Raw genomic sequence first — 13209 nt, 5'->3', positions numbered from 1 at the left:
CATCTGTTATACTGAGAGGGAACAATAACATACAGCTGATTTTAACCAATGCATGGAGGAACCTGGAACAAGGTTACATGTCGCGTTACATCACTTTTTACACCACTTTGCCTTTTTAGGTAGTTTTGCACTTAGAGTTTGTACTCCCAGAAGTACACACACACACACGAAGGCCACATGTAGTCCTATTCAGAGCGGGGTTGGGTTTCTTCTGTTTCTCAAAACCAAACAGCTATAAAATCTGCAAACATAAGTAGTCTCTCTGAGTTACATGTTAATTTGTCCTCCATTTTTCCTGAGCTTGACGTCCACTTCCAAATGTCCACTACTGTATATTTAAGTATGTTTCTCACACTTAAAATCCTCATTTCCTGCGTATATCCTTATTTCTTTTTCCTAATGTTCATTGGAAATTTCCTCAGTCAAAACATCCTCCAACCATTAGTATCTCATTGTGTTCTTCTGGTCCTCTAAGTTCAAAATCAAACATTAGCTGCACATTAGTCCCTGCTAGAACAAAATCCCTTTTTAAATATTAAATATTCAGTGTTTTGCACCATCAAATATTCAATAGCATCCATTTAAGGCCTGTAACAGTGGTCAGGTCAGGAGGAAAGTGCAGTGCAATGCAGTGTAGAGTGCAGTTGGTTTGCTGAGTGAGGGGGGGGTGCAGGGAGAGGTCGAACATGGATGGATGGATGGATCTCTGCCTTTCTTGTCATTTTCTTTCTCTTCCTGTCTTTTTTTTTTTTTTTTTTGTAGCAGGCGCACTGGCCCCTGCAGCCAGCAGGCCACATTTGAGTCCACAGAGTGCCTCCTTATCTATGGCTCTCTGCGTTAATGTCCCCTGAGGCCGGGGCTGGCGCTCGGCCCTGCTCAGACCCCAGCCGTGCCCATCTCAGCCCAGACCACCACTGTGGCCTCTTGCTCCGACTCCTCTGCCTCTCCATCCATTATGCAGGCAATCGTCCCCAGCTGCAGCCCTCACATCTCTCTATTCACCCCTACATTTGCCTCTCTCGCCTGCCCACTCACTCCCTGTGTCAGGTTTAGTTCCTCAGTCACTCATTCAGACACTCAATCAGCCCGACAGTCAGTAATCATAAACAGCCTCACATTCATGCAGGACACATAAAAGCGCCACCCGTGTACTCTGTTATTGAAGTGATAGAGTTTTAATTGAATTTAGATACATCTTCATAATTGCTGACAATCATTACACAAGATATTTACAGTCATTATGAAATATTACAATTGGAATTTACAGAAACTTTGTACAAAATATGCCTGACTTCAATGCCTGGATAGTGGGGTCCTTGTTTAGTCATTTCTGGAGAACAAAACATTGACCCAAAAGTCACTGGTGTCTGGAAGTGCTTTAGTTTCAGCAAGTAGATGCTTTTAGAGTCCATTAAAAAGAAAGAAAAGAGAGAAAAGTCCAAAAAGTACAGAGTCAGCAAAGTTGTGAATTGTGTTTTTCTTTTTCCTCAGTTAAATTGCTCTTTTTCTTTTCTTCTTTTGACTGAATGGAACATTTGATCTGTAATTCAACTGCAAAAACAACAACAGAGACCCATTTAAATAGAATAAATCCATAATATTTACACAATAATGTGAGTATTGATTTATAAAAATGAATCATCTCTTTTTCTTTAAACATGATTTATGTTTATCTACAGTTTTTCAAAACAGAAACCTAATCACAATGAAACGCATCATACTTCTATCATTCAATTCTACTGATAATGATGATTGTGGATTGCCATATTTATGCAGCAACTCTGGTTGCAATGAAACTCAGCTCATCTATCAGCAAAGTTCTTACACCAGCTTAAGTTGTGTTAAAGCCATTCTCCGCCTCTGAAGCTCCTCACACGATGGCAGAAAGTACGGAGGAGTCAAATGTTCTCTTTAAAAAAATATCACGTGATGAAATGGACTTGATTCTGTCAGCACAGCAAAAGCAAAAAATAAACTTAGCCAAAGCGTCAGTGTCCAACAGTCCCGCTCTTTCACCGGAAAATATGAAACCTTCAACAACTGAAGAAGCTTTCTCTGTTCAGCATTGGCACCATTGAAACCTCACAGGGATCTCCAGAGAAAAGAGCGCCCCCTGCTGTCCACCTGTTGCCATCCAGCGATCCTCAAACCATCCACCCAGGTGGGTCATGCTAAGCCAAAGCTGCAAAACGGTAACTGACAGACTTACCTCAAATAGTAAAACCAAAATATTTTGCGCTCCATCATCATCATGACTGAGATGCAAATGAAATCAAACATAAGCATGCTTTTAAAGGATGTTTTTGATATACAGTAATTATAGGAAAATAGACTATCAAGGATGACTCCTTTAAAATCATTTATAAAGCTTTCCTGGATGCAGACAGCTCGGCTACGAAGTAAATAGATACTAAACAAAACAAATCCTTAAAGTATATGCAAACACAAGCATAAATATTTGATCCACAGAGAGTAAGCTACGAATGACAAATATTAGTGATATATTGAAATTCTGGAACAGGCACCATTTCTGTCTTTTTAAAACTCGCTCTTCTTTTTCGAGTGTTTGTCAGTCGTTTTAAGGTGTTTCCCAAATCCTAAAAGAGTCACTGCTGACTGAAGTGTTGGGTGCTGCTGCAGTCCATCCAAAAGTCGTTGCATTCTCCTCACTTTTTCTAAAATGAACCAGCTAAAAAAGTTGGTGCACTGTTCATCTCTCATTCTCTCTCTCTCTCTCTCTCTCTCTCTCCCTCTCACTCTCTCTCTCTTGATTTCTCTCACCTTCCCTAAATCCCCCATCCCTTCCCCCCCCTCTTCTTTGCATGCCCGCCACAAGCAGGCCGCCGGGCGCCGCCGGGTTTAATGGACGTAGTAGAGCCAGTAGACGACGTTGAAGAAGGAGAAGACAGTGGGGAAGATCATCCTGGACCACTTATCGATAGAGTTCACGTCGGACAGGTCTGGGATATTCACCTTGAGCTGGGAGGCCCGTCTCCGTAGGCGCGACTTCTTCTGGGCGTGGCGCTCCAAGGCGCTATGGCCATAGTTCTGGCGGGCCATGGCTGCCCTGCGGTACTGCAGTGTTGAGCTATCATAGGCCAGCATGGTGTTACGGGGGTCTCCGGGCGCTCCCAGGCCCCGGGACAGATCCCCAGCCCCACCCATCTCATTCTTCATCTCCAGGGTGCTGAACAGGATGTTGTCGTCGGGAGTCATCTGTGTGAGGGTGTAAAAACAGGTGGAGCCATGAGAAGTTACTGCCAAAGGGAAATCTGTAAGTGCTTTTAACTTCTAACTAAGTCTAGTAAGATTAGCATTCAAAACAGGTGCAGCTATAATGATCATTAAGTAATTCTCTGCATAAAAAATACTGATGAGGTGCTAGAATGGGTAATGCAAATGAGTCAAAAATTGTGTTACTTACAGTGAAGAAATAGTCTAAACACTTTAAAAGCACTAAGTAAATTATTGATCATCTGTCAATCAATATCTGAGTGATAATACAACCACAAGACTATGAGGTAACATTCCTGGAAGAGCACAACGCACTCCACAAACTAATTCTCATGGAGAAATCTTCATTGTCATCTCAGAATTTCAACCAGAGTGTGGTTAAAATTCTGTCGATTCACAAGACAAACTGAATAAAAAAAGAGAAAGCAAAAGGAAAAAAATGTGACAGGAGAAGGTTGAGAGAAATATTAAGGACTTTGCAAAGATGGAGGAGAGGTAGGCTAAAAAGGTTCAGGGCAGGTCAGGAAAGACGTTGTGGGAAGTGAATTCGGATCAACATTTCTTCATCCATAGCCTGACTTCTGAGGAAAAACGTCCCTATAATCCAATCCTGTCCTGCTGTAAATGGAGCTTGTTGTATTTTGCTGTTTTTGTGTAACTCACTTTGAAGCGAAGCCACTTAGTTGGCACTATTTCACCAAACTGCATATGATCTCTTTCTCTTGTCTGACGATCCTTTGTTTTTTTTGTTTTTTTTCAATTGCTTCACTTTGTTTTAAGAGCGTTATCAATTGCCTTTGAGATTGTCAAGTATTTGTATCTAGATGATATCATCTTAAGAGAAGCTACTGATGTTTCTTCTCTCTTGCCATATTTGTCATTTCCCTTCAATTTTGATGTACAGCCCAAGTTAAGGTTAAATTCATGCCTGCAGAAATCAAACTGCTAAGCCATGTTTGTCAGGAAAATGCATGAAGAGCAAACCAAGAGAGGGAAAAAACACAATGGTGGGAGTGATGATCAAAGTTGCCTTAAAAATCTATAGAAATCAAAGAAATGCACAAAAACTACAGCATTTTCCTCTGATCTGGGTTGATTCAGATTGATGACATTGTTAGTTTTGACTTTCAAAACCTCCAGTACCTTATTTCTTTGCTCGCCTAGTCCTAATGCGGCATCGTCCACAAAGATGGGATCCCACATCGAGTCATATGCGTCAATTTCCCTCTGTTTCATTCTGGCATACAGAGCATCATCTCTCTGAACTACATTTCCCACCAGCCACTGCAAGCATACAAAATCAGCACTGTTACTTAGGGGAAATCGTAGCTTGCCACACTCAGAAGGAAAGGGTGTTTTATTTTATGTTTTTCTGTTGCTGTTGTTCCTGCTAACGTTAGCAGCTGAATGAAATTTAAAGGGAAGGCTTTGGCACCACAGCCAGTGATCTTTCCAAGGCGCCTTGCCCTTTGAGAGACACAGAAATATGGAGATAAAGTGTAAGCCAATCATTGCTTCTGCATTCACTCTTTCAGATCCTAGTCTGAGCAGTAAACTTGATACACAAGGCTAAACCAGTGAGAAACGGAGAGCTAGAGCAGGAGTAAAGAGTGCTGGTAAAGGACATCAAGCATTGATCACAGCATCACATTGACCTTGAGAGGAGAAGAAGTCATTTACTCCCACAGAAACAAACACACACATTAACTGACAGCACAGATACTTCTACAGGAAGTTTGCCTGCACATGTACCTTGTTGGGGTCGGGTCTCAGCTTCTCGTTATTGGCCGTGGCTGCTTTCTCAGCCGCCTTCTTCTGCCGCTGGGGGCCCTGGCCGAAGAAGATGTAGTTGACGAAGGCATACTCCAGCAGGGCCAGAAAGACGAAGACGAAGCACCCCATCAGGTACATGTCAATAGCCTTCACGTAGGGGATCTTTGGGAGCGTTTCTCGCAAGTGGGTGTTGATAGTGGTCATGGTCAGCACCGTAGTGATCCCTGGATACCACAGGTCACACGTTTAGAGAGAAAGTCTTTAGACGCTGTAAGACATTTTTGCCATCATTTGTACAGTAAAAACAATAAGGTTGTCAGTTTGACCAAAGGTTATGTTAAGATGTTTCGCCATGCTTGTGGCATGGCTCTAGGGATGGTAATATCAGTTTAATCCAGACTGAAATATCTCCACACCTATAGAATGAATTCAAATGAATTTCAGTACAGACATTCATGATCCCCAGACGATGAATCCTGCTGACTTTGGTGATCCCCTGACGTTTTTCTAGCGCCCCGCAGGATGACGTTTGTGGTATTGAGCGTTGAATGGATTAACATGAAATTTAGTACAAACATTCATGTCCCCTTCAGGATGAATGACATTAATTTTGGTGATTCCATAACTTTTTGTCATCAGGATAAAATATTAATTTCGGTCAATATTTTATGAACAAATACCTGCAAAACTAAGGATAGTCCCGTTAGTCTTAGCTCTGCTGTGGGTTTAGTGATAATTAGCAAATGTGAGCATACTAACATATTAAAGTAAGAAGGTGAACATAGTGAACATTATACCTGCTAAAATCAGCATGTTAGCATGCTGCCATTAGCATTTAGCTCAAAGCGCTGCTGTGCCTCAGTAAAGCCTGACAGATCAGATAGCATGGATGTAGACTCTTACTCTGTATCTAAACTCGCTCCTTATTTACAATACTGTGCAGTATACTGTATTTGCTGTGTGCCATTTTAGTTGAGTGTCCACATTCGCAATTCGCGATGGAACAAAAAGAGCTGAGTGAATCCCATGTAGACTACTTTCTGCTAACAAGTTACAGGAAACTTTTACTGCTCACCATTCAGTCAACTACTGGGTATTTGTCACAAAGAATAGTGAAAAAGGGAACAACAGTGTTTCGTTTCACTGGCATTTGGCCTACATCAAAAAAACTGAGATCAGGTGTTCATCTTCAGAGATTTGAGTGTGTGCTGGCGAACGTAAGCATTCATTTCATCATGTACATTATATAGTATTTATAGCAAACAGAAAGGCCTGAAAGAACGTGAACCCATATGGGTAAAAAGACCCATCGAAGCCTCCTGAGACTGAAACTGTGTGTTTCATGTGGGTAAGGTTTACTGGGTATCCAATCATATATACAAACGGGCCCAAAACAAACTATAGGTGGTATAAAAAGCACAGCATTACCACTGTAAACATCTGAGATTAGTCACAGAACGATTCACCTGCTTTTTTGACATACGCGCATTGTGTTTGATACATTAGTCATCTGCATGCACAATCTGCATTTGGTCAGATTCACACGTATTATAAATAACCCAGAAGCCAGCAGTGTCACTGTAGCATGGAGCCTCATCTCTCATTGGCTGCGCTCGCTCGCTGCACGTTCTCAGGACGCTGGGAGGGGGCCAGTCTTTAAATCACGTTACTCTCTGAACGCACCGTCTGGGGCTCCAAACATGCATGTGTCCCACTCCAGAAAACAAATGGTGTGTGACACGAACGACACACATAAAGCTCAGAGCCATTTCCTCTGCTGCTCTGACCTGTCATACCCAAGTTTAACACTCAAGGGAGATTTCGTTTCAGCGACAGCGGTAGTTTCACATTAATGCAGAAACACTGACTGTAACATTTAAGGTGCATTTAAGCGAAATATTGCCACCTTTTTTTTGGCTGTAATTTAGCTGTGATCTGGCTCTGATAAGCTGGGATCTGTGACCAATGAGAGGCTCCGACAGACAGACTGGCAGAGAGAAAGACAGCACGCTTCAAGGTCGAGCTGCAGCGCTTCTCGCTCTGCATGACTCATGCATATAGTCATCTCTGAACAACAGACATTTAGCCAGGCAGCCTATCACACACTGCTATCACTCACATGCTTAAAGCTAATGAGAAGAAAAGTAAACGCTGGGAAAATAGTCAACACAGAGATCAGGCTCATGACACACACAGTAATGTATAGATGTAAATCAAATGTTAAATGGCCCTTTTTCTGGTCTGTTATCATTTAGCTTTGGGTTATTTCCCAGGGTCACTGTTCAGCGGTGGTGAGGCGATCCTACCAAGGGCCACTCTGGCAGCTGAGGCGTCGTAGTTGATCCAGAAGGAGACCCAGGAGAGGATGGTAATCAGGATGGAAGGCATGTATGTCTGGAGGATGAAGTAACCAATGTTCCTCTTCAGTTTGAAGCTGAGGGACAGGCGGGGGTAGGAACCTGAAGGAGGCACAGGGAGAGAGGAAGAGGGATAGAAATAGATTTTCCTCCCTGACGCCCACTAAAAGCTATATAGAGCCTGCCATGTTCGTCTCCAATACCAATACTTTTTTGAGCGTCAGGATTTCAGTGTTGGAATGTTTTTCATTCACAGTAATAATAATATGCTGTTTTTGGGTCAAAGAAGCCTGTTGTGGTGTGTACCTGTAGAGAAGACCACGTTCTTGGAGATGAGCTTATAGTCAACAATAGAGAACTGTGGCAGCTCTATTCTGTCGACCCCGGACACTGCGCCGTCTCCTCCTCGCCAGTAAAACTCAATATCGTCTGTGGTGTAGCCATCTGCAGAGGTGAAACCAAAGCCTGGATACTTAGAGACACATTACGATTGTCCATTACTGGTTTATAATACATCATAATCTAGCGCCGCGATGTGAAATGTCTAGAGCAGTAGTTTCCAACCTGAGGGGTCCAGACCCCTGTAAGGGGTCAGAAAGTACATCTGAGGGGTGACAAGATGATTAAAGAAAAACTTTTCAGACTAAACAATCTGAGAAGAGAAGAATCTCAAATTTTTCCCAAAGTGGTTGAATTGAAGAAGGAATGTGTAAATGTTGGAGCTATCACAAGTCAACTTTGCTTTATTTTTAAGTGCTGCAAGCCAAAGGGGTTAAGAGTCGCTTACACACACATTTTAAGATTGATTTTCCATCTTCCAGAAAGTCATTGGTTTCTGTTTATTTCAATGTGAAAACTGACAGTGACTTGACACCATCAAGACTGGACCACATCCATCACAGTAAACATTTAGATGACTTAATTTTGTGTCTCAGATAAATTCTGAATCCGTGACTGCAAAGAAAAGTAGGTAATTGTTAAAGTGCTGGCTGGAAGCTTGCCAGACGGCAATCTTCTAATGCAAAAAAATGATTTTCATGATGGCTTATTGCGTGTTTTCTATGTTGATATCTATATATTTATTAAAAAAGGCCTCATGAATATGATGTTTTTCAGCAAATTCTGAACTCTTGTATGTTGGAGCGTCTCTGTTCCCCACAGCCACCTCAGCAATTCAAACAAGTAATGTTCACAAAAAAAACCAAGCCAAAACAAACAAAAAAAAGATTTGGAGCTTGATGTGTTTGTTGCACATGGATAGAAACCGCTGCAGTCACACTCGGTGTTGCAGACTCCCATGAAACCAGGAGCAGCCATCTCCTGGCTCTGAGCTCTACTTTGTCTGTCTCACACTCAAAATAGAGGCAGTGACCTATTCAGATGTGATGAATAATTAAACTGTAAGGCTTTGATTTTTAAAAATTAACATATATTTCTGACACTTAGGGTAAGGTTAGTCACGGTGCTCGTGAGAGACAGCTAACTTCACCCATAGGCCTTTTTCACAGCAAACATTTGGACTTACCATTGTAGCAAAAGCACAGCAAATTACCAGGACACCAAAGACTGAACAGCCATCATTAATTATACTGTTCGCACTTGTGTTTATCCTCCTGTGACATGTAAAGTGCCTGTTGTGAGAAAGACCTATCAAGACTCTGACGTTGGTCTGAGAATCTAAATCTTGCATCATTGATAAATAAGGTTGACACTGATATATATGCAAGAAATCCCATGAAAAGAACAAAAGCAACAATGTGTTGTTCTGTCCCTCAACTGTCTGACTTACTTACCGTGTCACTCAGCTCCAGGCCAATTTGTGGCAACAAATATGTAATTTTAATAAACTAGACATTGGCTATACAGGCAACACTTGTTAGCATAATACTTAGCATACTTGTTGGTTTTGTTTTTTTCATGGATTTCATTCCAATCAAACATGTGCAGACTGTCTTTGGCCGTACTCTGCTACAGTAAAATAACACAGAAACTGAATACATCACAGCCCTGGTGCAGTTGTGGAGCATAATGTTGCTGATGCTGAAATTGCACACCAGCAGATACAGTAAGCTCTGCCTCCACGTCTGCATTATCATCATCCCAGCCTCGTGCAGCCCCGCATCACCCCAATTAGGGCTAAGTCCACCATGCTGCTGTTTTGATGTGCAGCTCAGTTCAGTTCCGATCAGCCATGACGGGCTGGGATCAGGGGGGTGTCGAGGAGTCTGCGAAAGGGAGGTTTTGGCATGAGGAGCATCGTGAGGGAGCATTTTATGGCCTGCACATAACTGGTCAGTCGGGTTGTAGCTCCATTAGTTCTGGACCATTGTCTCTGTACGAGTTTAGAAAGATGTCGATGTTATTACATCACTGCTCTCATCCTGGCCTGTCATGTGGGTCCCATAAGACTGATGTGAAGAGAGAAACTATGCAATGTGAGCTTGAAGATATGCATGCATATGTGGGTGTGTGTTTGCATGTGTACATATACAATACAATAAATCTTTGGTGTTGGAGGGGTACAAATCAATTATTTCTCAGTGCAGCCCAGTGTGAAAGACCAGTGGCCTGAGCTGCAGGAGTGAGCTGCTGATGTATCAGGGGATCTGGGATTTTAAGACTTGTGTCTGTTAAAAATGCATCAAGTTTATCAAGGGAAGTGAGAGTTCTCTGGGCTCATTAGTCTGAATAAAATAGCATGCTCTGGCATGAAGCGATTCCAACGTTAAAACCATTGCCAGTTAATCCATATGAGAGCAGATACTGCCTGGTGATCAAAACTGGAGCCGTGTATGTGCGTGCATGTGTGTGTGTGCGCATGTGCATTTTGTGTTGGGCTGCCTGAGAGAGGAGGAGGAGAAAAAAGAGAGTATGAGTGATGGAGGGAGAGATAAAAAGGCTGGGAGAGAAAAAAAGAAGAGGATGAGACTGTGCAAAGAAAGGAGATGAGAAACGGAAAGAGGGAGTGATGAGGAGAGAGATGGCGAGCATAATGGGAGAGCAGCAGCGAGAGGCGGTTCTGACCCGCACTGTTTTTGTGCCGCTTAACGCTGCTGGCAATGGTGTGATCAAACCCGGAAAGACTGAGCCCTACACCACATCCCAGCCCCATAATCCCTCTCTCCGGGGACCCAGATAAAACACGCTGAGGACCTCGTCTTTCCCTCTCATGTTCCTCCACGCTCCCCCCCCCCCAGCTCAAGAATGCCGGATCACGTACAATTACAAACTCCATGTGAAATGAGCCCTTTGTACTGTACAAATATGGAGGCAGTTTCGGGAGGAATCTGCACATAACATCCACTATCAGCACATCCCTGAATCACTGGACCTAATCAGGCTCGTCCACGCCTTGGGAAGTCACTGCAGTTGGAGTTGAATTAATTAGGCTGGATGTTATCAGTCAGCGAGCCATTAGTGATGTTCCTCTTCTTGATGCGTATCTCTTGATATCTCATCAGCCTTTCTCAGCATTTTACATGCAGTCTTATCAACCTTCCTTCTACCTTGCCGCCGCTGGGCCAGCAGACTGTTTTCAAACCAGATTTCAGAGCTGCATGTGTACGTGGGATCTGTTTAAGTCTACGTCTGCGTGTGGGTGTGAGAGTTGGTTGTCAGGGACAACGGTACTTACAGCTTTCGATCTCCAGGGTGCAGTTTTGCTCATCTAGAGGGTAGCGGCGCAGGTCCATCATGCAGGCTGCAGTTGTGGTGATCCTGCACACAGAGAGGGATGGAAAATACAAGATTCATCAAAGAGCCGGCCGAGGCTGCCACGAGCGGCTCGGTTCATTTCATTTGACCTTCACTGCAGAGTACGACGTGCATGTCAAAGCGGGGTGATGACAAATCCTCAGAACTACAGTAACAAGCACCTGATGTGGAGTCATTCCTCCAGAAACAACAGGATCGAAGGAAAAATGTCATCAAATAGGTAATTAACTCAAAATCAAATCTGAAAACGGCATCCTTGCAGAAAGTTGCTGTAATTTTGACGAGTTGAAACAAATGATATAAGTAAATAAAACGATGGGCCAGTTACTGCTCTGTCTTCCCTTTTTATTTATTCATTTTCTGTTTTGAGGGTCTCAAAAGGCAGCCACTGCTGATCCCTGCAACAAACTTCAACATGTCCAACCTCGTATCTTCTAACTCCTGTTTTGTGTGCTCCCCACTAGGACCCAGCTCCTTCTGTATTCATCGGTGTTTTGATGCCTTGTCGTTACCCTTCCACCATTTTATTCTTATCTTTTATTTTAAGTTATAATGTTTGCCTTAATGTTAGCTTTTTGCTTTTGCTTGCATTGTCTACTGTATCAATAAAGGTTAAAGGAATTCCTGAACTGTGACCTGACATTAGTATTAGTCGTCAAGTTTGCAACCTTTTATAGCTCTTTCACCCCTGAGCTACGTCCCACGCCCAGAATACAAACTAATTATAAGCAGGTTTTAGGCATGCAACACATTCACACTGGAAAAGTGACAAAGCATACTAAAAAAAAATACTTTACGCAAAAACAATATGGACAAGCTAACGAGAGTAAGAAAAATATAAACAGCTGATAGGTGAGAAAGCTCCATAAGATCTTCCTGCTTTGTAGCGAAACTAAAGTTTTATCAGTTTCATTGTATTAAAGCAAAAAGAGCAATGTTTTGAAAAACTCTTTTTCTTAAAATGTTATTGTCCTCCATCACGTATTGCATCACTTCCTGTTGGTGCAAAATGTACAGTACATCTATTCCTTGTTAAGGACTGTACACTGAGGAGTAGTACCGACTGCATTCAATTACCACTGTATGTAGTATGGAACTGGGACACAACACTGGTTTTATTTTAAGTCCATAACTAGATAAAACAGGAACAGGGTTCAACCTTTGGTCACACAATCCTGTAATAAAGAGCCGCGAGTGCGAGCCAGCCGCGTCTGACAGGTTCACTCAGAGCGACGCACTTCCTGTTACACACACGACAAGTTGGCCAAAGCTGAGACAGGCTGGCACTCGGCCCTGCCAAACCCCCGAGGCTGTCTGAGAGAGACTGGACACACAATTTAACTACAGGGACTAAAGCTAGTGTCCTAGAGTTGTAAGACAAACCCTCACACACTGTCACACACATACACACACACACACTGATTGATATGAAACAAGATAGCATCATGCAACCATTAACAATAACAGCAGCCTGTGGCAGAATTCCCAGTAGAGTTCAAAGTATATGTCGTGACCTTGGGTTTCCCTTGTCAGAGCTGGTTACTATCAGTTCATCAGTTTAATGTCTTAATGATCAATTAATTCATGGATGACAATGAAAACTAGTAGAAGTCACTGATGGTGAATAGATCACACTTATTACACAAACAATGTAATCTTATATGTATCTGATACAAATCGACTAGAGATTTTTCCTTTAATATGGGAAACGGCAAAGTTAGTTTGTAATGGGAATAATTTAGAATAATCTCACTGGACCGGCACTTTAAGGTTGTGAGACTTTTAGGGATACATGGAAAAGACAAAAATGACCATGTAATAGAATAAAATACTAATCAATACCAATTGATCACTTTTTAATAAAACAACCAGGTGGGAGTGTGTGTTGTTGCTTAATCCAGCAAATGAAATACTTCATGAAATTGTTTTTTCAAATATCACATATAACATCTAATGCTGCCATAAATCAGTGCTCACACACACAAAATGACCTATTTCACTGCTGTGACACAAAAAACCTAAAGAAATCAAGAAATCTCTGACAATCTCTGATGGTAGACAAATCCATACAGTCTGATAGTGAATATTGTCATAACTGTACTTTGTGAGATGGAGATTTTTTTTTGCCATG

General features: G+C 42.3%; 1 protein-coding gene across 2 annotated transcripts in view; it reads right to left on the bottom strand.

Annotated features, from left to right (window-relative positions):
* Positions 1 to 1152: 1152 nt before the first annotated feature.
* The window catches only part of gabrb2a (gamma-aminobutyric acid type A receptor subunit beta2a), a 30682-nt gene continuing 18625 nt past the window's right edge, over positions 1153 to 13209 (bottom strand). The window contains exons 5-10 of one of the 2 annotated variants that reach the window (XM_070962867.1): positions 10999 to 11081; positions 7671 to 7808; positions 7314 to 7466; positions 4987 to 5231; positions 4378 to 4518; positions 1153 to 3216 (exon numbers count right to left, since the gene is read on the bottom strand). In XM_070962867.1, coding sequence (XP_070818968.1) covers positions 2860 to 3216; positions 4378 to 4518; positions 4987 to 5231; positions 7314 to 7466; positions 7671 to 7808; positions 10999 to 11081 — 1117 coding nt within the window. In that variant the 3' untranslated portion in view covers positions 1153 to 2859. The remainder of the gene's footprint in view (positions 3217 to 4377; positions 4519 to 4986; positions 5232 to 7313; positions 7467 to 7670; positions 7809 to 10998; positions 11082 to 13209) is intronic. The other variant, XM_070962869.1, reaches the window with a different exon arrangement.

Source organism: Chaetodon trifascialis, chromosome 5 (assembly GCF_039877785.1).
Source record: "Chaetodon trifascialis isolate fChaTrf1 chromosome 5, fChaTrf1.hap1, whole genome shotgun sequence".
In the NCBI taxonomy this organism is placed as follows: Eukaryota; Metazoa; Chordata; class Actinopteri; order Chaetodontiformes; family Chaetodontidae; genus Chaetodon; species Chaetodon trifascialis.
This window is presented reverse-complemented; position numbering and strand designations above follow the sequence as displayed.